Raw genomic sequence first — 27331 nt, forward strand, 5'->3', positions numbered from 1 at the left:
TTTTGTTTCTCTCACATGTCACTGTGGAGCAGCCTGCGAGCCTGTGAAGTTAAGTGAGCCTATCTGCCAAAGCAGAAGATTTTTTGTTTAACTTCCAGTGATTTATAGTGACACAGTTTGTGTTGATTTTCTGATTCAATGTGACTGAATATCCATAACCTGCTCACAAAATCTGCTCACCCTTAATATGATGTTACATTAGCTTTGTGTGAATCACTCTCCTCACTTACACAAAGTTTATCAGATGGTGGATAATCTTTGAGAGAAAACTGACAGGTGTGCTTTCAGTTTCTTATTTCATTATACTCAGATGCATGGATAACAACAAAAACAGATTCATTTGCAACAGTAGCCTATGCACACTTTTACAGTATTTACATGGCACAGTGTATTCACAAGGTTAATCGCATCACCCTCAATTGCAAGCTCACACATAAATGCGCACGTTATTTAAAAATAAGTGATGGCAAATAGCATAGCACAGCGCATATAGCAAATAGCGTGCCATTTTTGGAGCAGGAGTGATATTGATTATGCAGTCAGTCTGGCCCACACTTCCCTCAGGCTGTGTCCCTCACTGGGAGCCTGCGCTGGGTTGACTGTCTCTTCATCACTTCCTAGATCTCTCCTCTAATTGTGTGTGGGGAGATGAGGTCTGGCACCCCGCTGACCCGCTGGCTCCAGTACAACCTGGCAGAAACATGAGGCGAGAGAGTAGAATAAATGTACGTGACAGAAACTACAGCTACATTAGTGGCACCTAAAAGCTTCCTGCTCTGCTCCGTTTAAATATGATTTTTCAAAAAATAAATATGTTTTATAAACTCAAAATTCTGATTTCTGTATTTGCAATTCTGAGTTTATATCTTACAATTCAAATTTTCCCCCCTTTTTTTGTAAGAAGGAGTTTGCATCTCACAATTCTGCTTTTTTTTTTTACCATGGAAAAAATTTTGACTTTAATTGTTACTTTTTTTCTCAGAATTGTGAGTTAAGATCTTTCTTTGTCATAAATCAGACTTTTTGTTTCTCAGAAAAATGTGAGATATAAACATAATTGTGAGAAATAAATCTCAGTTACGGTTATATATATCTCCTGTGTTGAAAACAAGCTTCCGTATTAAATTAACAAATTAATATTATGAATTGTTTAATTTTAACCCATAGGGGTTTGTTGTTCTTTTCCAAATCCTAAAACATTATATTTATTTCCATTTTGAATCCCAGACTTTCAAATTCTGGACCCAGTTTGTGCAGTATAAACTTTGGTGCAACTCATGCATAAAGCAATTAGGTGTAATTTGTTATACAGAGATACTGGTACGTGCACATTATAGGGTACATTACTTCTCCCTATAAGACTCATAAAGGCCATCCTGACTGCAGGGCTGCACTCATACTCTGTCCTAACGTGGCTGCAGATGAAACACACAGCAGTAAACAAAGCAGCACAGAATAAATGAGACAGTTCTGAATAAATAAATAAGACAAACCAGACTTCATTAGACAAACCAGTGCTTTAAGACATGGTGAACTACACAAATTCATCTAGTCCTATAAGTAAATTCAATTCAAATATCTGGGGTCAATAAGATTTTTTGGAAAAAAAATTTTCAGCAAGGATTAATTAAATTGATCAAAAGCTACAATAAAGACATAAAGAGGCTGTTCATCAAAGAATCCTGAAACAAGTATCATGTTTTCCACAAGGGCAATAATTAAAATGTTTTGTTTTCTCTATTCTCACTTTGTGAATATGATTGCTTTACCAAATAAGTGCATTTTTAATGTGCACAATGTATTTTTAGATTTAAAAAAAAATCAATATAAATAATTGTGAATAAAAAATAAAGTTTAGAGGTTATAACCAGCTTGGTTGCTCATCATGTGTACAGAAAATAATAAGAGGATACAATATTCCCCTCACTGTTTACACTGGACAAAGCCAGTTTCAGCTCACTCACATAAACCCTACTGGTCAGTGGAGCAACTAGTGATTTAAACACTCTAGATGTGCTACTCTGAGATGATAAATGTGGTTATTTTATTATTCTTAGTCATTAGAATACACAAAATGCTTCCTTTCCCAGCCTTTTCCAGTTGCATTCCAGAGCAAAGGCTCTATGTAAATATGACACAGAGGTGGTATGACACACTACTGCTCCACCAAAACACAATCATGATGCAATGTTTTACCTATAAGGAATCTTTCAAAGTATATTTAAAAAGTATGCTAAATGTAGCACTCTTTCTGAGTCTTAATTCTCTCATTCTATAAGTGTTGAGCTCATGACAGCTAATTACCTTGGAAAACTAATGATGCACTATAAGCACAAATAACAACATCACAAAGCTCTGTCACCCTCCATTTGTCATTTACTGTAACTCTTACATCTACACGACTGAATTTTGACACTGCTGTCACTGCAGTGCGCACCGCTGTCAGCTGAGGTTGAGAGATATCCTTCCCAGGCATATTAGAGGCCAGGGGGAAACCCCTTATCACCATCTATACTCTACTGGCAATGTGAACCAGTGTCATTGCTAAGATAAACACAAAAGAGGCCACGAACTTCATGCTTTTCAAAACGTCAAGAGCTCCAGGCAGCCTTTGAGACTATCAGGCTAGATATATTTAATTGGATCACAACTGTGTTCTGCACAAATCAAGAAAACACTCCTGGTACTCCATGATGCACTGGCTGTTAGAGAAAGGGCACTGAAAAAAGCAACGACTAAGAATAGGCATCAAAGGGCTCAACACACTATCTACACCTCAGCTTGTCAGCTTGTAAAGAGTTGTTTTGAAGTTGAAAGTTTAGTTAGTGTCAAAGGGACGGGGAACAGACGAGCACGTATGCCTTCTGTTCAAGAAGCATGCCATCATTCCGTGCCGCTGCACAGGTATGACATTGTTGATGAACTGGGGTCTGGCAGTTCATGCGCATGCCACATTCAATCAGCAACCTATACTGGAATGCAGCACCTCCCAGAGGACTTGCCAATAGCCTGATCTATGTAAATACAGAGCCTTTTCCTTCTTACTAGCCAGGAAGCATCAGCAGGACTTCAGAAATGTGTTGATGTTTATGTCACGTATCTTCTCAAGTAAATTTTTGCATCATTTACTAACGTCATTCCAAACCTTTTTTGCATTTCAATTTTCTGCAGAACACATACACACAAACTGGGTATTTTTTATCCATGCAATAAAAGTCAGTGGGGCTCATTGTTGTTTTGGACTCCACCGGTGTTATTTTAGCATAACTGAGGTTTTTATTTTTATCTATTTTTTTTTTAACTAAGTTTTTACTAATGTGTGTGTTTTTCTTTATAGTATAGTTTTGTATTATCTTTATTATAAAAAGTTTTTTAACTGAAAAAAAAAAAGTAGCTTAAGTAAAAGTTTTTTTTTTTTTTTTCAGTTAATGCATATTTATTAATCGATTGATTGTGGTTTTAATTTTTAGTTTCAGTTTTAGTCTAAGTTATCTGAAATAACCTTGAACCCTATACTGGTTCATGGACAAAAATAGTTGAAACATTCTTTAAATATCTTTCTTTGTTTTCCGCAGAACAAAAAAAAAAAAAATGCACGAAATGTAGACCTACATGATGACATGTAGACCTACATTTTTGGTCAACTACTCTTTTAAAATTACAAATGGAAATGTATGGGAATAAGGATGTTATGTTAACCTATCAGTTATTTTAGCTTATTCACAACTTTGACCGTTATAATAGAAGTTCAGTGATGACGCATTTATTCTTTTCTCAATGAAAGTCCTTTGGGCTATGCTTCAAAAGCCATAATGAAATCTATGGCAGTGAAAGGAATTATATGGATTACAGGAGGCCCAGTTGAAGCACCTGTGTGCACATGTTTGAAGCTCCACACCCATAAAAACAATAGGCTACATGCACCTATTTGCTGATGATTTATTAAAAGATGCTGCAATTTAAGCATACACTGTTTAAACATCACATTTTGGAATTACTTGCACATTCATATTTACATTTACCTGATTAATTCAATGTAATTGTAATGTATGGAAGTTTTGGGGTTAAACAGACCCCCAAAACCACAGAGAGAACCAGTAATCCCAGTGTGCAGGATTTAATAACTGCAAGGATTGACACTTGTTGAAGCTTGTCTATGATTTATGAGAAAGAAAAACAAGTGAAATGACATATATTCTCAAATACCCTATTGAGAGACTGAAACTCTATGGCTCAGTGCATGTGTACAGGCTTGGTGTAGGTTGGTTCAACTCACTGCTTCTGTTGCCTCCCACAAATGACCTTGAATGGAGCACAGATCACATACTTGAACTTGAATCTTCCACAGGTCATCGGGAAAATGTTTCCTCCCCTTAACAACATACACATACACATTTATGTCTATACACATTTGATCTCTATCACCGAATGAAAACCTACAAAGTGAAGAAAATGTGCTTTGTATCATAGCGCCATCTGTACTTTCATGAATGCTACATGAGTAAATTATATTCTTTTATAAAAGTATTTTGATCACTTAAACTGTTTTCTGATTAACTTCTTACAACAACAACTTATCTCCTTGCAAAAAGTAGTTTGGCAGTACCATGGTGCAGTGATGGATTTCAGATAGCAGTACCATAGTATTTTGACATGAAATTCATATAGCATGGTGTTTATATGGTACTCTAAGGTACTTCCAACAATAACATGGTACTGTACCATGGTACATGTTCAAAAAAAACCAACAATAGGGTAGGCCTACATGTCCAAAAAAAAAAAATCATGGTAGCACCTTTGTACTTTATTGTCGTTCAAGCAGTCAGATATGCAGGTGGATTTACATATGCCATTATTTTATGGTATTAAGACAAGGTAATCTGTCATTTTGAGGTAAAGAACACAGTTCAGAGTTTGAAAGAAACAGCACTGAACTGCTCATGCGAGCATGAATTCCACCCCAGTTTACGAGTTGTTACGCAAAAGCTAGTCGGTCTGTGATTGGTCCGAATCTGCCCTCCTTCTTTTGAAGGTAACTTATTAAAAGAGCCGATGGGCGGAGCCAAGCCCCGACTATATATTGAGTGAGTACAAGCAAAGGTACCGGGTACGACTTTGTCCTTTTTTACAACATTAAGGAAGGGGACAACATCGCTTTGAAGTCCATAAGGCCCACTCAAACACCACCAAAAAGGGAACTAAATACCGAAAATGTCTGCAAATAAAGATGGTGATGGTGGATGGAAGAGCTTTATCTGGAATTCTGAAAAGAAGGAATTTTTAGGACGCACAGGCGGCAGTTGGTGTAAGTGTTCTCAAGATTGTTCCATCAGCGCTTCTTCTCTTGGATTAAACTAGTTTTTCTCCTTTATTCGATGTTAATAATGATACGTCTCAACGTTAGAGACAGGAGAAACGGCTACAGCGTGTTTCCTGACTTTGGAAAAAGCTCAACACCTGTTTGATCCGACTGAGTCGTGACTTTCGTTTTCGAAGGGAAAAAAACGCCTCGCGGTGGCGGTTTGCTATTATAATCAGATTATCATATTAAGAGATTCTCATAAAAAATTAGGCAAACGGATAAGCGATGTCCTAGTGCATAGAGTGTGCCGATAGAAACGAGTTATAGTCATGTAATAGATGAACGGATCAGTGAATAATACGCGTAATGAACCACAAGGTGGTGAAAATGGCAACTGAATGGAAAAAGATGAAAACAGTGTTTAACACAAACTGATTTATATTTGATCGATTGGTTCAATTAAATGTTAAAGCTTGGTTCCGTGCTGAAGGTGTTTAGAAACGAAAAGGTCATTCTGAAGGTCGTGATACGGATGTTATTTTTGTTTAGGAAAGAGACTGTCACTCATCTGAAATGGTCAGTATAGCAGTAGTTGAAGGACAATTTGATAATATTTTCCAGCCTCTAAAAGTAAAAACTTAAGTTTAATAGCTACTTAGTGGGAATCAAAATGGTTTAAAAGTTACAACATCCAGTGATCATTTCATTTTACGTCTGTCAATCACTAAAGAACATCGAGTTCAAACACCAACAGATCGAGTATAATTATTGTGACATGGATGAAAACACTATTTTTTACAGTGAAGAGTCAAATTACATAAAAGCTGCAAGTGTCAGGCATAAACAAATGACATGAACATGTTTGTGCAGGTGACTAAATAAGTATTTTCTGTCCTCAAGGTGACTCAAAGTAATTTGGTCTAGTTTATGGCCTACAGTTAGGGATAATGTAATAATATTAATTGTTTATACAGATATACTGATTCCTCTTCCTGCTTGCTTTGTAAATTTTATCTGCATGAGTGTCTCAGTTGAATGTATGCTTTTAAAGCGGGAAAACATCTGTAGCTGATAGTTTTATCAGTTTTTAACATGCGTGTTTATCGCTGCCCTCCTGATGTAAGATTAACTTGTGTTTACATTTACTTCACTTCCAAATGCCGGTTATTAAAAAGTTACATTATCCAGTAACCATGCATTATAATAAATACTTTAATATTCATTAAGACTCGATAGGTTAAATGAAATACGTAGTTATGCATTGAAACGGAGGGAAATATCATGGTTGAGGTTTGGGTTGAGTCTGACACATGTGGAGTATCATGAGTGAGCCAGTCACATGTAGCTAAGCCAGCTAACGTTAACTTAGGCTCTCTCGGTGTGCTTGAAGTTACACTTTAAAATTAACAGAAATGTCTGCGGCAAGTTTCGTAAAGTGCTTTTAAAATCAAAGATGTAAAATTTTATGAGTATTATAGTTTGTGTGGTTTGAAAAATGTTGCAAACGCGATCCAAACAAACCGTACGAGTTAGTGGAGGCTAGCAATAGAGGAAGCGTTTTCACTGACGCATATAACTTCATTAAGACACTTATTCATTTAAAGAGGAGCTTTTGACTTTGTTGTATCTATTTAACATCTTTCTGTTTGCATAGTTGTTTATGGAACGTTTTATTATGTCAAGGAGCTGCCCGCAAATACTTTGCATGACTCACGAACATGTATTGTTTTACACTATTTACTTATTTTAGTGAAACCAATGAAGAGAACGAAGTGAGAGACTGAAGGGCATAGTTAATAGCTGTTGTATTGTTAACTTTTACTGTTGGCATCCTTACTCTCTATCTTCCTGAATGTGAGTTTAATAAGCTTTTAAAGCATCATAAGAGTTTAAAACACACATCTATTATTTATACCCTCAGGGACAAGCTTCTTTCTCTGCCCACACTGAGAGTGCAACACGTGAAACCATTGTTTGTGGGACTGTATTCACACTTGAATGTGTTTCCTGTAGATTTAAGAGGCGGCAAGGTTTTATTGGCAGGGCCGAAGGAAAGGAAGTATAACCCCGTCATCCACACACGCACAAACTGACCCTTGTGTTCGGTGGGGACTGGTTTGAAGTGGTTGTTGGGGGCCGCTTTCAATGAAGCCCACAGACTAGCACAGTAACTGACAGACAGGAATGCTATTCTGTGGGTCGCATTCTGTTGTTGCGTCACACAGGGACATGTGAGTTCTGCGAGCTTGTCTTACGAGTAATGTGTGAGTTTGACTGAAGCTGTTGTCGCGGTTAATTCAGTCAGGAAAGTTTGGGTTGTTTCACAATTACTAGCAACTTTGCATGAAATGACTGGGTTCAAAAGGCTTTTTCAGCTTGGAAAATTAAGAGGGCCTAAGATACATGTATGTTTAAAAAAAAAAAGAAAAAAGAAGATCAATAAGACTGAATTAAAGACTCAGTCAGTGTGTATCAGATAAATGATCTGAAAAAAGAGAACTGTGAATTATGAAACCTTGCTTAATGTGAATTCTTTATTAGAATTGTGAATTCATTTATATAATAATATCATTTTAATTTTGATTTTCATGAGTTACACGAGTATCTCATCAGACAGTTGACTAGCTACTCTTTATTCTTAGTAGTTAGTCCATGGATCCTTAAATCTGGCTTGCGAGATCCACTTTCCTGCAGAGTTTAGCTCTAACCCTAATCAAACACACCTGAGCATGCTAATCAGTGTCTTCAGGATCATTAGAAAATCACAGGTAGGTGTGTTTGATCAGGGTTGGAGCTAAACTCTGCAGGAAAGTGGATCTTGCGAGCCGGATTTGAGTATCACTGGTTTAGTCCGTGGTGCTCTGTCACTTTAAAGTCACGGTGAAACTAAAGTAGCGAGAGATCTTTTCTTCTAAATGTACATCTGAGTGAAATGGATTATCGAATAAACAAAAGTGTTAGGTTGGGAATTGATTCTATCCATTAATTGCTGACTAAATGGAAGCAGATCTAAATGCAAACTTGCAGGTGATTGTAAAAAATTTTGCTGGAAGATCTAGTTATGACATTTTTATTAAAATTACTAGGTATAAAAATAAAACTTGCATGGATTAATCATTCATAATGAGATCAATAACATGCATTTTGAAAATAGAGGGAAATTTTATTTCATGCATACTTTAAATTCTCAATTTTTGTCATTGTACATACTTAAATGCTCTTCAAAACAAGACTGAATGTGGATACATTTAAGCGCCTTTACATAAGCGCCGTTTGTGGAAAGTCAATGTCATTTTCTTCTTGTACGTGCTCTGAAACATCCTGTTGATTTCATGCTATATATTTTCCTTTGCAGTCAAAATCTTCATCTTCTACGTAATCTTCTATGGCTGCTTGGCAGGAATTTTCATTGGCACCATCCAGGCCATGCTCCTGACTCTCAGCAACTACAAGCCCACATACCAGGACAGGGTTGCACCTCCAGGTAATGAACCAAATTCATTGATGCCAAAGATAATACATGCCCAAAAATGTTCAGAGGTTGGGTACTATTTGTACATAAACGCTGTGAGAATGAATCACCAAACCGAAGAGATACAGAATGAACTACATGTACTTTAAAAGTTTTGACTGGAAGGATTTTTGATAAGTACGACATATGATTGTGTTGTGAGAATGTTGTTGTGTAGCTGATGATTTTGACTAACATGGAAGCCATCTCATACACAATATGAACAATGTATTTATGTCTTGTTCTGCATTACATTTATGTAGTAAACCTCCTTTTAAAGTGCACTTGAAACTCTGAGATTTGTTTGTTACCTGGTTGACAAGATTCACAAGAGGCCTTGCCTTACTTGCTTTTACAAGTAATTGAAGCAGCAGGAACAATACATGTTATTCTTTGGCTGCAATATGGAATAATGCAAAGAACAACCTGTTTTGGGGACATTCTTGTATACACACGCTCAAACTATTCCATAACGCTGGAAGTTAATTTTGTTTCTGCAAGCCCTGTGACATTTCGGCAGCTCTAAAGGTCTGTCTGACCTCAGAGAGAGAGGGTGGAGATGGTAGGAGTGTGAGGGAGGAGAAGGAGAGAGACACACAGAAAGCCATTTTGACCTTCACACTCCCGGCTAGTCTGACGAGGCTTCCTGTTTGGGTTCTTACAGCATAGTTGTTCCGCATCTACACACTGCATGTCTTTGAACTGGTATGTCTTGTAGTATTTCAGTCGGGGTTGGTGGTATCAGCACTCAAATATACCTTTGAAGTAGTTTACAACAGGATCAGGGTTTATGGCTAAGCTTGTTTTGCACAAACAAGAATGTTTCGCAATTAAAAACGGAAAAAAAAGGAAACAGTGGAGAGCATTGTACACTGCATTTTCCATAATCCCTGTTAGGTTGTCCGTTGCTCCATTGCCAGCCATTCGCCACACCAGCCATGCCAGTGAATGTTTGCATAGTGCACACTCCCGCCTTGGCATTACATTTATCTGTCTTCGTTAAGGCCCCAAACACAAACGCCTCTGCCAAGAAGAACCATTTCCCCTTTAAGAGAGGCGGCCCTTGAAGTCTAAAAAGAAATAACACGAGTAGGAATGAAGTGGAGATCACCATGGTGTGCAGCTATTTGCTGCAAAGAAGGCCGGACGAAGAAAAGACACCATGCCTGCGTTCAAGTCCCGCCTCCCTCTCAGAGGCTAAAAGTTTCCATTGTGTGACAGAAGCACGTGAGGTTGTGGAGAGGAGGAGGGGGAAGGCTGGGAGACTCTCGCAGGCTCTAACCGGAGTCTTAAAAGTGTATTAAACAATGTCCACGTACATTTCCCATGTGCAGCAAGCCAGAAGCTCCTCTTTTGGACCACATGCACGGAAGGACATTACCAGTCTGTTGAAACAAAAACTGGCATTAAATACAATATAAAGTTTCCGTTTGCTTGTTCTCCTCTGCTGGCTCTGCTCACACCACGCCCCGCTTTGGCCGTACGTTTGAGCTGGTGGAAAATTACTGCCAAGCTGGGAATCTGAATAGCAAACTTCCATGACAATGAATGGACTGGGCATTCTCCGCTCTCGTAGCTGGAGGGAAAATCACTCTTCTAAATGTTCATTTTTATGGTTAACACCAGTTGTTGGGCCACATTTAACCTTTCTGCTTTACTTACAGGCTTATCACACTCCCCACGCCCGGACAAAGCGGAATTCGTCTTCTCCATGAACGATAATAAGACTTACAGTGCATATGTGGATAATATTAAGGAGTTTTTGAAAGCATATGACAGCAAAAACCAGAACGATGACACCAAATTTGAAGACTGTGGAGGTACAAGTTCTAAGATTATCTTGACGCTATATATATGTCTCAATAAACCCAAGCTTTTAGCTGTATTATTAAGTAGGTCAGCTGAACTCGTACATCACTCCCCAGCTCTGTCATATGATCTTCATTCACAAGTCAACAGGTCACGATTTAGCTTAGGTAGACAATTAGGGCTTTATTTGACCCATTTTGTTGTCCTGCATGCCTGTGCACTGTTGTTTTAATGACAAGCAAATACAGTTGTATTAGTCAGTAATAAGGTTTAATGCGTTTCATGTTCAGCGACACCCCGATCCTATATTGAGCGTGGAGATCTGGAGAGCGATGACGGTGTGAGGAAGGCCTGCCGCTTCGATAGAGAGTGGTTGAAGGATTGCTCAGGAAAGAAAGATGACAAATTCGGCTTTAAAGAAGGCAAACCCTGCCTCATTGTTAAGCTCAATAGGATTGTGAACTTCAGGCCACGGGTGAGTTATCCAACATTTTGATTCACGATCATGCCATCAATATTAACCTACTTGATTGCCATATACACCAGGTGCTTGCGAACATTTACCTTAATATTGGGATTATAATACACTGCCATTCTCTCTCCGCAGCCTCCAGCTTCAAATGAGAGTATCCCTGAACCAATCCGCCCTAACGTTCAGGGCAATCTGATTCCAATCCACTGCACAAACAAGGCAAGCATCTTGATAAAATGGCATTCTTGTGTAGAGATACACTGGATTAGTTTTTACATTCAGATTACCATCATTTAACATTTAATAACATAGTTTAATGTAATCTTGAGCAAAATGAATATCCATCATATTTCATACAGGATATTACAACATTATTTAGACAAAACAGTATCAAATATCAGTTGTAGTATAATTACAGATTTGGATTTATGCATTTGGCAGATGCTTTAATCCAAAGCAACATATATATTGCATTCAAGGGAGAGATTTACATTTGATCAGTTCTAGCTTTTCCTTGGAATCGAACACATGATCTTGGCTATAGGAATGCATTTGTTAATTATTAGTAGTAGTAGCATTAGAATTACTCGCTTTATTATACTAGAATTTGAATATCACTGTATCCCTAATCTTTTTCTCCAGTGAAGTCTAAACAAGGAAATATACACAGTGATGTTCCATGCGCTGTAGTGCTCCAGAGATTGATCTAATACTTATTCTTGTTGTCAACAGAGAGAAGAGGACGCAGAACATCTCGGACAGGTCGAGTACTTCGGGGTGGGGGCTGGCTTCCCCCTCCAGTATTATCCTTACTACGGAAAGCTGCTACAGCCCCATTACCTCCAGCCTCTGGTGGCCATCAAGTTCCACAACATCACTCCGAATCACGAAATGCGCATAGAGTGTAAAGTATTCGGACAGAACATCGATTACAACGAGAAGGACCGTTATCAGGGACGTTTTGACATCAAAATCACCATCAACTCATGACCTTAGCTATGAAAATAGCACTTTTATTCTGCCCATTTCAAAACACAGTAATTTCGGATGAATAAACGAAGACAAGTACAAATTCAATTGGAAAAACAACTACGACAACTAGTCTTGAACAAAGTTTCATAACATACGGGACCTACACTTAATCTGAACGCTTTACACTAGCTTTCTCTGCATGTCTAGGGTTAGAATGTAAATTACAGGAAGAGTAGCAATAGCAAAGTATTTATTCTACTGTAAATGCGAATATTCCGTGAGCCATGGGACGTTCATTTATTACTGTAAATTATAATTCCACTACTGATGTAGCGAGCAGTGTTTCTGTCCCCTGAGTATTTCTGCCTAGTGTGGTCTCTTTATATTTTATGGAGTGTGCAGTGCTGTAGTCGCATACGATGGTCCTTTCCAAGCCATGTTGTCATTTCTGTTGTCTTATGTGAGAAAGCCTTAGCGGTCCAAGGTGTGTGTGTGTGTGTGTGTGTGTGTGTGTGAGAAAGAGAGAGAGAGAGTTTGAGTGTGAATGTGCGTATTCGTCTACTTAAAAACTGAAAATACTGGCATGGTACGCTCTGAACTCCCCAGGTCTGTGTGTGTGTGTGTGTGTAAGTGACTGCACTCCGTTCAAACCTTTCTTTCCTTTTCTTTCCAATTTCCATGATTGTGGGGAATATGTTTTTACATCACCATTTGACTTTTTATTTGATCATCTTGCAATTTGGGAAACTGGGGCTAATGACAATTCTGTGTAAGGCTTTTATTTTCCTTTACTATTAAGTGTAGAACTGTGTGTCTAGTCTGGAGGACTGAAGTGGCCAGTGGTCACCATGGCAACTCAGTGCATTTAATATTTTTTTGTTTTGTTTTGGAGACATCACATGACGTGGTGTTACTTTCTAATGAATGTTTTAGCCATTTTCATGGTGGAAGAATTTTATATTTATGCAGTTGTACAATTTTTTCAGCAGGAGAAAGTGTAATGTATGAATCCAAAAACCAAAGTCACTGGTCAAAGGTTAGAAACCTATCAGATGCAAAGCAGTACCCCATGTAATAGGATATTTTGTTTTGTTGTTTAAAGTTCTTAAAAGTCATTGTTGGACACCAGAACACTTGTCAAGAGTTGAATTTGCTCTTGTAATGTTATTTAAATCTTGGTAAGACCTAAGAAGAAATAAATGGACAGACAACTGAGGTATTGTCTTTCAAGTGGTCTTTATTTAAATAACTGCTGGACAGATGTTTCTCATGGTTGCTTCACCCGTCTAAAATCTTAAAGAAATACTGGACCTGAAAAACAGAAATTACCACAATTCATTCCAAGCTTCCATAATGACACTGACAAAAGGTCAAAACCAAGACAAAAATACACACTATAAATGCACTATGTACTGTCTGATGTATGAATTTGTCATCCAATCATCCAACATGGGAGTCCTGTATGGAAACCTGTGACAGACGATATACACTACACAATGTTTGTACAGAATTTTCCTCCCGATTTGTAATCTGTATAGACACTAGTTTCTAGACATTTGTTTATGATAACTACTTTTAATCTGTAAGCAAATCTGTTCAGATTTTAAAAGTCATGTAGTTTATCCCAGATTTAAAGTGATAGTTCACCCAAAAATGAAAATTCTGTCATTAATTACTCACCCTCATGTTGTTCCAAACACGTGAGACCTTCGTTCATCTTCGGAACACAAATTAAGATATTTTTGATGAAATCCAAGAGCTTTTTGACCCTCCATAGAGAGCAATTCAACTGAAATGTTCCCAGGTCCAGAAACGTAGTAAGGACATCATTATAATAGTCCATGTGACATCAGTAGTTCAACCGTAATTTTACAAAGTAATTTACTTTTTGTGCGCAAAGAAAACAAAAATAATAATTTTATTTTAACAATTCTTCTCCTCCGTCTTCAGCCATTATCGAGAGTACCATAATGCATGCATTCTCAAAAAGTATTCTCATAGCTTTATAAAATTATGGTTGAACCACTGATGTCACATGGACTATTTTAAGGATGTCCTTACTACATTTCTGGGCCTGGGAATATTTCAGTTGCATTGTCATCAATGCAGGGTTAGGAAGCTCTCTGATTTCATCAAAAATATCTTAATTTGTCAGCGCCGATAGCCTAGTGGTTAGTGCGCTGACATATAGCACAACTGTGCTCACGGTGACCCGAGCTCGATTCCCGTCTCCAGGACCTTTGCTGACCCCCCACCCCTCCTCCACCCAATACTTTCCTGTCTGCTCTCAACTGTCCTATCTAATAAAAAAGGCATAAAAGCCTCAAAATATATATTTAAATAAATATCTTAATTTGTGTTCTGAAGATGAACGAAGGTCTTACGGGTTTGGAACAGCATGAGGGTGAATAATGACAGAATTTTCATTTTTGGGTGAACTGACCTTTTAAGTGCATTAAGAGTCCAATATTTCACACTTAGTTTTTTTCTACTCACACTATTACTAAAAAATGGCATAGAATAGAAGTATGTGAATTGGGACACACCTTATGAGAGTGTTTAATAAATTACAATGTCTTATATTAAAAAAAATAAACCTGTGTTAATTTGAGAAGCACTTTTAGCACTTCATCAGGCCTGAGCATCAGCTCACCAGCTTGTTTTACTTTCAAACAATTGACTTTCCCTGAATTGTGCCTGTTACGGCAGCCGGCGTCTGTGCTGGGCCTCTGTGAGGCCCGAGCTCTTGGAATGTCATGGCTGAGTCGGTCAGCAGGCAAATGATTAACAAGGGGCCATTTGTGCTAGGAGGCTGGACAGATCAGGAGTTGTGCACAACAATGACGTCCACCGGGCCAATCCCACTCCTTGGCATAACAATGGCTTTTTTTTCTCCCCTATCTACCAAACCGACTCTACCCGCCTGCTTCCCTTCCTGTGAGCCGGGCTGTGGGTCTGCCCACTGTGGACAGTCATGAGACCTGGATGCCATTTTGTTCTGTGCTTCATAAGCATTTGTGGGATCCAGAAATATTTTTGAAGGCGAACAAACTTCCTCAAAACGAGACTGAATACAAAACGTGACTGTGTGGCTCTTGCATAACATTTGAATGAAATTTGCCTGAGCTCACCTCCAGAATCCCGTCTTCCGGTAGGTCGGTGCAGTGAACGGCATTCTGCACTTTGTTTTTGCCATAGAGTGCTCGTAAAGTGGCAGGCCGAAGGTGGCGTGCAATTTCCTGTGTGGAAACAGAACACATATCGAGATGACAGCTCTGTGATGGGTTACAGTAAGAACAATGGAGCATATGCTTTGAACAGGGTCTCCTTGGTAGAGCAATTGGATAAAAGCACAGGTGACGACGCATGTGCTGCGATGTTTACTCGTGCTCAACACTGCTGCAAGATCACATAACATCACATCACATTCTATACAGGGAATCAGGTTACTCACTCGTGCTTGTTCACATTACTGCAAACACCAGCTTCATAAAACAAAAACTAAAAAAAAAAAAAAAACAATTTCGGCTTAAACTCAAACTTAAAGGGATAGTTCACCCAAAAATGAAAAGTTTACCATTATTTACTCACCGTCATGCAGTTCCAAACCTGTATCAGTTTCTTTCTTATGTTGAACATAAAATAAGTTATTTTGAAGAATGCTGGTAATCAAACAGTTGACGATCCCCATTGACTTCCATAGTGTTTCTTTCCCTATGGAAGTCAATAGGGACCAATAAACGTTTGGTTCTTCGAAATTCTTCAAAATATATTCGTTTTCAAGTTGTTCCAAAACTGTACGAGTTTCTTTCTTCGTTGAGTACAAAAGATGATGTTTTTAAGGCCCTGTTTACACTAGTGCGTTTTTGTTTTAAAACGGCGTTTTCTGAAACGATCCCCGTTTTCATTTAGTTTCAGAAACGATCTCCTTTTACACTACACAACCGAAAACGCATGTCACGTGACCATTCATGCAAGTACAACCATAGATATGTATAGGTAGATTCCCTATTATTTAGATGGCGGCATGTCTGCGTGCTTGGAGCGGTCGAATGGGGAATCTAGCCATAGATTGGGTACAATAATGAGCATGATGTTATTGTTTACATGGTTGTCAAGGATACGCAGTGCGAATATGGGCAGCCACGCCATCGTTTTCAAAAGTCTCCGTTTTGGTCCGTTTACAATGAAAGGCAACCTCAGAGTTTTCAAACTAAAACGGGGTCTGCAGCGTTTTCAAAAGTCTCCATTTTCAACCTCGAAAAAACACCAGAGTATAAATGATAGGTGTAACCGTAGCAAAAATTATGCGTTTTAAATCGAAAACGCACTAGTGTAAACGGGGCCTAAGAATGTTGTTAACGGAACATTTGATGGCAGCCATCGACCTCCACAGTATGCACAAAAAAAAAACAAAAAAAACACTGGAAATCAGTGGCTACTGTCAACTGTTTGGTTCTTGAAAACATCTGTGTACAGTGGAAGAAAGAGACTTGTATAGGTTTATAAAGACATGGAGCTGAGTAAATGATAACAATTGTCATTTTTGGGTGAAAATTCACCACTGACAAGATGGGCTGTTAATAAAAGAAAGAAAGAAAGAAAGAAAGAAAGAAAGAAAGAAAGAAAGAAAGAAAGAGAGGTGCTAAATAGAAAAACCCGTTCTTCTTTTGCCAAAAACTTCAACACCCATAATGCAATTTTGCTTTTAGTCTGTGGGCGAGAATACCAAAATGTGGAAGCTTGATTTGTAGTTTTTACAAAAGCCCTGGAGTTGTCAAAAATCTGTCATTTTGTCATCCAGTGGACTTTTTCTGACAAATAAAAAAGGATATTTGAGTGGAGGTAACATGGAGAAAGAGTCCACATTGTTTATTTACAGAACTACCAACATTGTAACTATTATTAACCTTTATTTAACCAGGCAACTCACTCTTATTTACAACAACAGCCTGGGAATACAAAGCTGGTTGAAAATTGATGAAATTCTAGTGCTAAAATGAAAGCAACAATTTTCACTTGAAACATTAAGGGGCAGTCTCATTTACTATCTGTTACTCAAAATTTCAGAAGGGAAATCCAATCATTCCAACAGGAATAAATGACTGAGTTTCTCTTGTTGGCGGAAAAGTTTCCCACACAGATTTTGCTAATATTCAAGTTGGTCACACGAATTTGCCACATTGACGAACAGAAAGCAACTTCTGTGTGAGATGTGCCTCATACATACAGGTGCATCTCAATAAATTAGAATGTTGTGGAAAAGTTCATTTATTTCAGTAATTCAACTCAAATTGTGAAACTCGTGTATTAAATCAATTAAATGCACACAGATTGAAGTAGTTTAAGTCTTTGGTTCTTTTAATTGTGATGATTTTGGCTCACATTTAACAAAAACCCACCAAATCTCAACAAATTAGAATACTTCATAAGACCAATAAAAAAAACATTTTTAGTGAAATACTCGATACTTGGTAGGGGCTCCTTTTGCTTTAATTACTGCCTCAATTCGGCGTGGCATGGAGGTGATCAGTTTGTGGCACTGCTGAGGTGGTATGGAAGCCCAGGTTTCTTTGACAGTGGCCTTCAGCTCATCTGCATTTTTTGGTCTCTTGTTTCTCAGAAACAGATTCTCTATGGGGTTCAGGTCTGGTGAGTTTGCTGGCCAGTCAAGCACACCAACACCATGGTCATTTAACCAGCTTTTGGTGCTTTTGGCAGTGTGGGCAGGTGCCAAATCCTGCTGGAAAATGAAATCAGCATCTTTAAAAAGCTGGTCAGCAGAAGGAAGCATGAAGTGCTCCAAAATTTCTTGGTAAACGGGTGCAATGACTTTGGTTTTCAAAAAACACAATGGACCAACACCAGCAGATGACATTGCACCCCAAATCATCACAGACTGTGGAAACTTAACACTGGACTTGGGCTATGAGCTTCTCCACCCTTCCTCCAGACTCTAGGACCTTGGTTTCCAAATGAAATACAAAACTTGCTCTCATCTGAAAAGAGGACTTTGGACCACTGGGCAACAGTCCAGTTCTTCTTCTCCTTAGCCCAGGTAAGACGCCTCTGACGTTGTCTGTGGTTCAGGGGTGGCTTAACAAGAGGAATACGACAACTGTAGCCAAATTCCTTGACACGTCTGTGTGTGGTGGCTCTCAATGCCTCGACCCCAGCCTCAGTCCATTCCTGTTAACATGCTTGGATACAGCACTCTGTGAACAGCCAGCTTCTTTGGCAATGAATGTTTGTGGCTTACCCTCCTTGTGAAGGGTGTCAATGATTGTCTTCTGGACAACTGTCAGATCAGCAGTCTTCCCCATAATTGTGTAGCCTAGTGAACCAAACCTAGTGAAGGCTCAGGAAACCTTTGCAGGTGTTTTGAGTTGATTAGCTGATTGGCAAGTCACCATATTCTAATTTGTCGAGATCATGAATTGGTGGGTTTTTGTTAAATGTGAGCCAAAATCATCACAATTAAAAGAACCAAAGACTTAAACTACTTCAGTCTGTGTGCATTGAATTTATCTAATACACGAGTTTCACAATTTGAGTTGAATTACTGAAATAAATGAACTTTTCCACGACATTCTAATTTATTGAGATGCACCTGTATCTATGCTATTGATAATGGACCTGTTTGTGCACACAAAATTTCACTAAAATCTTGTGAATCACACCTTTAAAATGACAGTTACATTTTTTTTTATTAAAATAAGACTATAAGGGTAAAAAAAAAAAATGGAAGTAATCAGCCCCTAAAAAGTGCATATTAGTTTCTCAGAGTAGTACCTTTGTACCCTTAAGTTACTATTATTAACCTTTTAAGGGCAAACAATGTACAATTTTGCACTTTTTTTCAGAGAGTGAGTCATAATTACAAAAAAATTATCAGTTTATTTGTTGGACAGAATTTAAATATCAGCGGATCCCAAATGAAAATAAGTTCAATCAGTACTGTGACATTGTTTGTGTGAAACCCAACCTTCTGTGCTATTTTCTCTGGTCAAACTCATCTCAACCTGACATTAACACCAGGCTGGCAAAGAACAGGCTGCTCAGCATTCTGGGCATGCTGTCATCTAGCAAAAAACAGTGAAACGGTAGCAGAGGAATACAAGACATGAAAGTCTCACAGTCAGGACTTCAGACACGAGCAACAAAATGAACTCATGTAGTTGAGTGTAATGGTATAAGCCATTTTAAAAATACATGATCATCTTTACAAAGGTGCACAAATGTTAAACAAATACTCCTCCACTGCCACTACAGCATGACAGAAGTTCAAGGGGTCTTGGCTGAGTTTACTTTGAGTTTATATTTCACTGCCCTTTCAGCAGAATGTTGGACTAATACCAGGTCTTGACTTTAATTCGCGCTCACATGTGCTTCTCATTCAGAGCTCAGCTGGCCAACTGGCTAAGGCTAAAATGGAACGTGATGAAATGAAATGTTCCCGAGGACACAAACCCCGGCGGCTCTACTGTCCTCTGCTAATCTCTACCAGCAGGAAATATAACTCCCAATCACCGCCCATGAGGGAAGCGTTATCTACATGTAAATAAATTGGGTTTCTTTAGCCACACCCATCTTGTCACCTCCATTTTGATCTTTGGATTTCCATTTCAGTGGCCTGGAACTTGCTGAGGACCACACAGTTCAAACAAAGAGGGAGTATTAAGCGACCACACATTGTCATGAGAGAAAGTCTGAGGGAAAATTAGTGTTTTGGTTTCAATAAAGAGCACTGTGTGTAACATATCATTTTCTTCCTTAAGCTTTGGCATATTTAGAGAATCTTGCTGGTTAGTTATTATCCTTATATCTTGTTGACTTAGAAAAGGAGCACGAAGACAATGAAATCCTTCCCTTCTTTCGTTTTATCTAGATATAATGTCTGCTATTGATTCATTTAAAACAAGACAGAATCTGATGTCATGGATACAAGTATAAAGACATTAGCAAGCTTCGTTCGTTTCTTAGTAATGAGTCAATTCAGAGTGACGATACAGGCACATCCTCATTTGATCAAACACATATGACTAACACATATCTGAAGATTTCTTAAAATTACGAACAGTTATGAGACTAAATGGCAACAAAAGAGAAAAAAAATATAAATTCAAATGTAACAAAGGGTGCTAGTACAGAAAAAAGGAAAAAAAGAGTAACACTTTATTTTAAGGTGTCTTTGTTACACATTACATGTACTTACTATTATAATAATAAAATTATGCATAATTACATGCAAGTAACCCTAAGCCCAAGAAACCCAAACCATATAGTAAGTACATGTATTTAATATTACTCAGTACTTAAATGTTTAAATATAATTTAAACATAACTTGAATTATAACTATACTGTAACAAGGACACGTTAAAATAATGTGCAACCAAAAAAGTGCTAATATATATATATATATATATATATATATATATATATAACATGATATATTAGTAGTTTATCAAGTACTATAATAAACATCAAAGTACCATGGTATTACCATCTGATTTACCGTATTACCGCCACCATACTTTTTGAAAGAGGTCGAAGTTTGGTCACTTATGCTCACCAAGACTGCATTTATTTGATCACAAATACAGTAAAACAGTAATATTGTGAATAATATTATAATAAAATGTAATTTATTCATGTGATGAAAATCACATTAGCCATTTTAGTTTTAGTGTCACATGATCCTTCAGAAATCATTCTAATATGCAGATTTGGTGCTCAAAAATCATTTTCAGCTCTGAAAAGAGCTGTGCTGCTTAATATTTTTTGAAAAAATATTAATTGATGAATATAAAGTTTCTAGCAATTATTTGAAATAGAAATCATTTGTAATATTATAAATGTCTTTACTGACTTTGATCAATGTAAAGCCTCCTTGCTTAAAAATAATTGCTTGCTTAAAAAAAAAAATCTTACTGACCAAATCAAACTTTTGAACTTGAACTTTTGAATAGTGAATGTTTCATTAACAAATATCTTAACAGGGCTTAATCAGGCAACTAAACAACTAAAGCATTTACTTTGTTTTAAATAGCCAAACTGTTTTAGCCCGACTGGAACCGAACTTTTAAAACACGTGCAAACACACACACACTTGTTTATAGTGAGGTTAATTTTCAATGCAGAGAGAATTCCTGGCAAAGCTGGCTCACTATAATAGCGTTAGTTACCCGTAAGTGACCTGCAGCCACTGAGCTGAATGTCACTGTAATGAGTCCTGCCAAGCCCAAACACTGATGGTCACACACAAACTACAGGCTACGGTTAGAAACAAACAAGCTAAGGGAGTTAATTTCGCCTCTCACTACCTCTTTGTCTCATGGAACTCCTTTGGGAACAGTGCTTAAATCAACACGTTTGTATGACCGAGATACTCATGCTGGAGACGGCATCCATTTCTGACGGCTGCAGTTTGACGTCAACATTCATAGTGTGTGTGTGTTCGAATTCTAAACAGGGCCATTGCCAGACACACTGCCTATACACACTAAACCTCTCTCACCCCACCACACAGAACATAAAGTAAATGTCAATAGAGACACACTGACGTAACACTACTGTCTATTTAGTCTGAGGAAAAAAAAAATGGTTACCTCACAAACCCTCCTCTCGCTGTTCACTGATAAAATGGGGCCCATTTTCAGAGAGATGTCCCAGTGGATATCTGTTCTCTCGCACTAAAAGGACTCTCAGTGCCATTTAAAAGTATTTGGCAATCATCACAAATTATTGAAAACTAAAATAATTGTAATTTAGAAAGACAAATTTACACTAGATGGATAAACTAGCCTTAGTTGGTCAAATGGGTGAAAGACAATCTGGGTGTCAGATCAAGTTAGCGGAGTGTACTGTTCCAGACTTAAATTCCTCGTATTTAACCCTGTATGTGCCTGATCAGAATGTCAGCTGATCCTATCGCATCCAAATGCTACAGAACACTAGCACAAAATGCAAAAGCATTTGCATCATTTATTTATTTTGCATTTTCTAATTGAATATATATTTTTTCATTTTATATTATCAGCATAATAATTACAAGAAATAGTTCAGAATCCTTAACATTTTGTATTCATTTTTGTCATAACATTCCATTCTTCCTAAAACTTTTTTGTAAAGAAATTCATATTTTTATTAAATTAACTTTATTCAGAAAGGATTCATTCAACTGATCAAAGGTAACAATAAATAATTTACATTATTACAAAAGATTAATAGTTTAAATAAATGCTGCTCCTTTGAACTTCCTATTTATCAAAGAATCTTGAAAAAAAAAATCAGTTTCCAAAAAAAAGCCCAACTCTTTTTAACTCTAAGTATTAAAAAAAAAAAAGGTTCTTGAGCACCAAATCAGCATATTACAATGATTTCTGAAGGATCATGTGACACTGAAGACTGGAATAATGGCTACTGAAAATTCAGTTTTGCCATCACAGAAATAAATTACATTTTAAAATACATTAAAATTGAAAATGGCTATTTTAAACGTTTTATTGTAACATATACTGTGCCTTTGATTTAAAAAAAAAATAAATAAAAAAAATTAAAAATGCAGCTTTGGTGACCATAAGAAAAAACAATATTCCCTCCAAAAGCTGAACTGAAGTGTAAATTAGATTGTAAAGTTAAGATTTTTTAGTGTATTTATTTAGCTGAAACTGCAGCTGGTCCCAAGGTCAGACTCTTTTTGTTTACTGTGTATGTCAATGCCGCCTCTTACCTGTAAAAACAGCCATGTGTATTAAATGAGGTTGCAGTGTCTCCTTCACAGAAGGCTCTCACTTCACAGCTATTAAAAAAGTCAATGTGCTAATCTGCTTTGTGTCTATGTTAATTAACGAGCACCAGATTCCTTTCATTTAAGAGGTCCTTTTGTAATCCCAACCATGCCAAGATGGGCCTTTCTAGACCAATCACCAACAGTTCAAACATTTCAAACCAAGCCCTATCTCTATACAGTCTTTAAACACACAAACCATTACACCACATGGTTTAAAATACCAAATAGCATAAAAATATATTTGGTTTCGGAATATAACAGGTTTCTGAGATATCAAGTTTCAGTTTAAGTGAAAAACTGATGGTAACCTTTAGTCCCAAATGAGTGAGAATTAATGACGTCACAATTGTGCTTTCACCAAAGTGCCCTCGAGCAAAACACTTCACCATAAGTGGTGGCAAGGGAATTGTCCATGTAATTAGCATACTTGAAGACATTTTGAATAAGAAGCTTCAGGTAAATGGCAAGCAACAAAGTCGCCATTTGTTAAAGGTGCAATCGCATTTATCATTCATCTGCTATTTTTTTTTCCGGGTGAAATCCAGGCATTTCAATATGAAGTCATGTGACTGGGAATTTCGTGTGATACACATTTTGCAATTGGTCACTCGCTCAAATTTGCTGCAATGACCAATAGAAAGCTGCTTGGTTTGAAAGTGACTTTTGTGTCAATGAACTTTTTTGCCCCTCAAAATGTTGCTAATGTGAGCACACTTAAAGGCATGACAACAAAGGCTACAGTGCTAAGCTATTTTTGAAATTTTCAACAGGCAAAATGATCAACAACATCAACAACAAACCAAAACAGGCTTTCCTAATGTTAGGAAATACAGGGAGTAGCTGTGAGCTAATTTGGTGGCGGATGATGGGCAGACTGTGCGAGGCAGTTCCAGTTCAGTCCCAGTCACATGGCTCACTCAATCCCTGTTCCTGGTGCCGCTCTGATGTAAGAGGGCCTTAATTAAGCAGCAATCGATGCTGTGGGACGACACTGGAGCCTCCTAAGAGAGCACCACCATGGTAACTACAGGTCTCCACGGCCCTGCCTTTATGGCCACATGCTTACAGCACTGATACATGCTAGCCCTCAGCACCAACTGACATCACAATTAAACCCTGACTGATTGAATAACTTAGTTTGTGGACCAACAATTTGGTTTACAGCAGGAAATATACATGGGATGATGCTGTTAGAGAGCTATTTATTCTTCCATGGGTACAGATGAGCCACTTGGTCAATATGGTAGCCTATTTATGAAACTAAATATCAAGCATGTAATTGTTAAAACTACAATTTCAATTCCAATTAAAACATACATTAAGACAGAATACATTTGTAAACATTGGGAAGAACTTATTTTATATATTCTTTGGCCAGGTCAGATATTAATGGATATTTTGATCTTTTGAAATTAAATTCAATGCACCATGTAAAAATGCATTGTAAGGTGATGAAAATGGGATAAATCATAATACTCAAAACCTTACAGTTAAAAGAGCCAATTTGTTTTTCCATAGAGGTATGACCTATTTATTTACTCTTGAATGCACAATAGCTGGACCAGCCTGAGAAATAATGCTTTTTTTTTTTCATGATTTGAACACAATTTAGGATAAAAGCAAGGGACTTTGACTATGTAAAAACACTACCGTTCAAAAGTTTGGTAAGATATTTCTTTTTTTAAAGAAATTAACACTTTTATTCAGCTAAGACACATTAAATTGATCAAAGTACAAATAAAGACATTTATAATGTCACAAAAGAATAACATATATCAAGATTTCCACAAAAATATTAAGCAGCACAACTATTTTCAACATTGATAATATAAGAAATGTTTCTTGAGCACGAAATCTGCATCTTAGAATGATTTCTGAAGGATCATGTGACACTGAAGACTAGTAATGACTAGTAACTGGTGAAAATTCAGTTTCGCCTTCACAGGAATAAACTACTATTTTAAAATGTATAAAAATAGTAAACATTTGTTTTAAATTATAACACTATTTACAATTTAGATTAAATATTTTGAATATTTAAATTGTGATTAAATAAATGCAGCCTGGGTGAGCATGAAAGACCTCTTTCAACAACAACAAAAAAAATCTTACAATCCTCAAACTATTGAACGTTAGTAAAAAGCAACTGCTCTTACTAAAAACACTATGACCTTTCTGAACAGCATTTTGTCTGAATATTAGAGAAGCATCTACAGCACATTCAGTCATTTGTACTTCAGTGACTCACACCTTGTCAAATACCCTAATCCAGGAAAAACCTCATTGTTACTAATTTCCTTTGCTCTTTATTTGCAGGCTATAACACGTTGGCCTGTCAAATTTCTCACAGACAGATCTAACAAGACTGTACAGAAGACACGTGAGACAACAGTACCAATTGTGCTTTGTTTCTCTCTGTAGCAGGCAACACAGGCCTTGACTGACACAGAGCCATACTAGAACAAGTACACTATTACTAACATCCTATAAAACTGCTCAGGGCACTTTAAAAAAAAAATATTCACAAACTTGACCTTACACTTTAGTGCTGTATTAAAGACATAATTCTGCCTCCATAAACCACTGTGTTTACTTTTGATACAATTGGAGGACATGGATACACAAAATGCTCTAGGAGCACATGCTCTCGCCTCAAGTAGGCAAACACTGCGTCCAAACATCTAATCCTTTATCTTATCACCATTGTCTGTGACAAATCAGGCACGGTTACATTCCCACTGTATAGGTTTACCATGTTACAAGTAAGTTACCTTCGTTTCCAAGTGGAGGTTCTGTTTCGGTATTTTGGCACCTGGAGCTGAAAGCCAGTCAGTCATTGACAGGCATTCAGTTGAACTTTGTCAGTTGATACGATCTGTCGGCACAATGCATTATTCATGAACTCTAACACCATATGAGACTTAAGCACAACTAAGAGAACAGGACCTTAGTGCGTTCTCACACAGAAAACAAATGGCTAATTTCTTCTGTACAACCTTGGACAAAAGTCAGCCTTGGAGCTCATCAATTTCAAACAGACACATACAGAATGTAAATGAATGCAGAAAGGCAGAAAATAACAGAAGGTATTTACACATGAACCAGTGAATTAATTCTTTTGCGAGGTTGGTCTGATCTAATAAAACAGCAGAATACAATTTCACACATTTAGAAACAACCTTGTAACTTGTTCAAGGAAGTTTTGTCTAGAAAGACACTGTTTCCTTGTGTACACAGACACTTGAGTCAGAGAATCTGGTTACACTGAACAATCATAACAAGCAGGAAAAGGAAGGTAAAAAGTCTCAACACTTGACTTGAGTGGAGATCTTAAAGCCAACAGGATTCACCATTATGAATTTTTCACAACTGTCACACATATCCCCTTGCTCTTCTTCACTTCTATCAACATGATAAAGTGATGAGAAGTACAGTATTCCACAACTGATATCATTCCTGAAAACACATCCTTGAAAAACTATTGGTAAAATACCTTAACATAGAAGTGAAGTTACATGAAGTTAATCTTCAGTGTTCACTCTTAAAAATAAAGGTGTTCAAAAGGTTCTTCACAGCGATGCCATAGAAGAACCATTTTTGGCTCCACAAAGAACCATTCAGTCAAAGGTTCTTTAAAGAACCATCTCTTTCTTACCTTTTTATAATCTGCAGAACTTTCTTTCGTCACAAAGAACCTTGTTAAAGGTTAACCATTTAGACAATAAGGGCCTTTGATGGCATCGTGAAGCACCTTTAATTTTAAGAGTGTTAGTGGCATAAAGACAGACACATGTTCCTACCTCTGTTTCTTGTTTTCCACCACATGATGGACCGTGCTGTGCTTCTGCTCCCCAATACAGTTTTTAAATAAAAAATAGACTTTACAACTATTCTCATGGACCTTCCAAATTTATTTAATTTGGTAAGGCGTTGTGTGTCCAGCAGTGGGAAAACCACTGGAGGTCACTAGGCAAAAGAGTGGTTAGTGAACGTAGACTGACTAACCTCGTCATCAAACACTGACCTCTCCCCCCAAAAATCATACACATCTCCCACCTTTGCAGAAGATGTCAGAAAAAGATGATGTCAGAAAATTTTATGATGCCCTGTCCAGATCTCACAAAACTTTACACATTCCAACCCGAATTAAATGTAATCTTTGTGTTTGTACAGGATTTTGAAACATTCGGCCGAAATGAAAGAAAAACACGCCTGCCTTCAGACTCAAACAGTGATGAAGAGTATTATCCTCTCTTTATGAACTACAACTAATCCTTCACAAACAATGCTGAAAATAGTTCTCCCTTTCTTTTGTTCACACAATCCTGGAGTCTCAAAGTGTTAATGGTTTATCCCAATATCCGGCTTGCAAATCAATTTTGACTTTTTTTTTTTTGACCTTTAATGCAATCCTGCAATATTATCTTAAGGACTGTTAAACTAACCTAATACATTTTTTTTTTCTCACTAGG

At 37.4% G+C, this 27331-nt stretch overlaps 2 protein-coding genes across 3 annotated transcripts in view; one reads left to right on the top strand and one right to left on the bottom strand.

Annotated features, from left to right (window-relative positions):
* Positions 1-398: 398 nt before the first annotated feature.
* The window catches only part of nme7 (NME/NM23 family member 7), a 53230-nt gene continuing 26297 nt past the window's right edge, over positions 399-27331 (bottom strand). The window contains exons 11-12 of one of the 2 annotated variants that reach the window (XM_058779019.1): positions 15198-15305; positions 13286-13377 (exon numbers count right to left, since the gene is read on the bottom strand). In XM_058779019.1, coding sequence (XP_058635002.1) covers positions 13345-13377; positions 15198-15305 — 141 coding nt within the window. In that variant the 3' untranslated portion in view covers positions 13286-13344. Of the gene's footprint in view, positions 691-13285; positions 13378-15197; positions 15306-27331 lie in introns of those variants that run through there. The other variant, XM_058779020.1, reaches the window with a different exon arrangement.
* On the top strand, positions 5091-13281 carry atp1b1a (ATPase Na+/K+ transporting subunit beta 1a). The gene is made up of 6 exons (XM_058779026.1): positions 5091-5305; positions 8658-8786; positions 10478-10633; positions 10913-11097; positions 11230-11313; positions 11827-13281. Exons 1-6 carry the CDS (start codon positions 5212-5214, stop codon positions 12082-12084), a joined length of 906 nt encoding a protein of 301 aa, XP_058635009.1. The 5' UTR covers positions 5091-5211; the 3' UTR covers positions 12085-13281.

Source organism: Onychostoma macrolepis, chromosome 06 (assembly GCF_012432095.1).
Source record: "Onychostoma macrolepis isolate SWU-2019 chromosome 06, ASM1243209v1, whole genome shotgun sequence".
Lineage (NCBI taxonomy): Eukaryota > Metazoa > Chordata > Actinopteri > Cypriniformes > Cyprinidae > Onychostoma > Onychostoma macrolepis.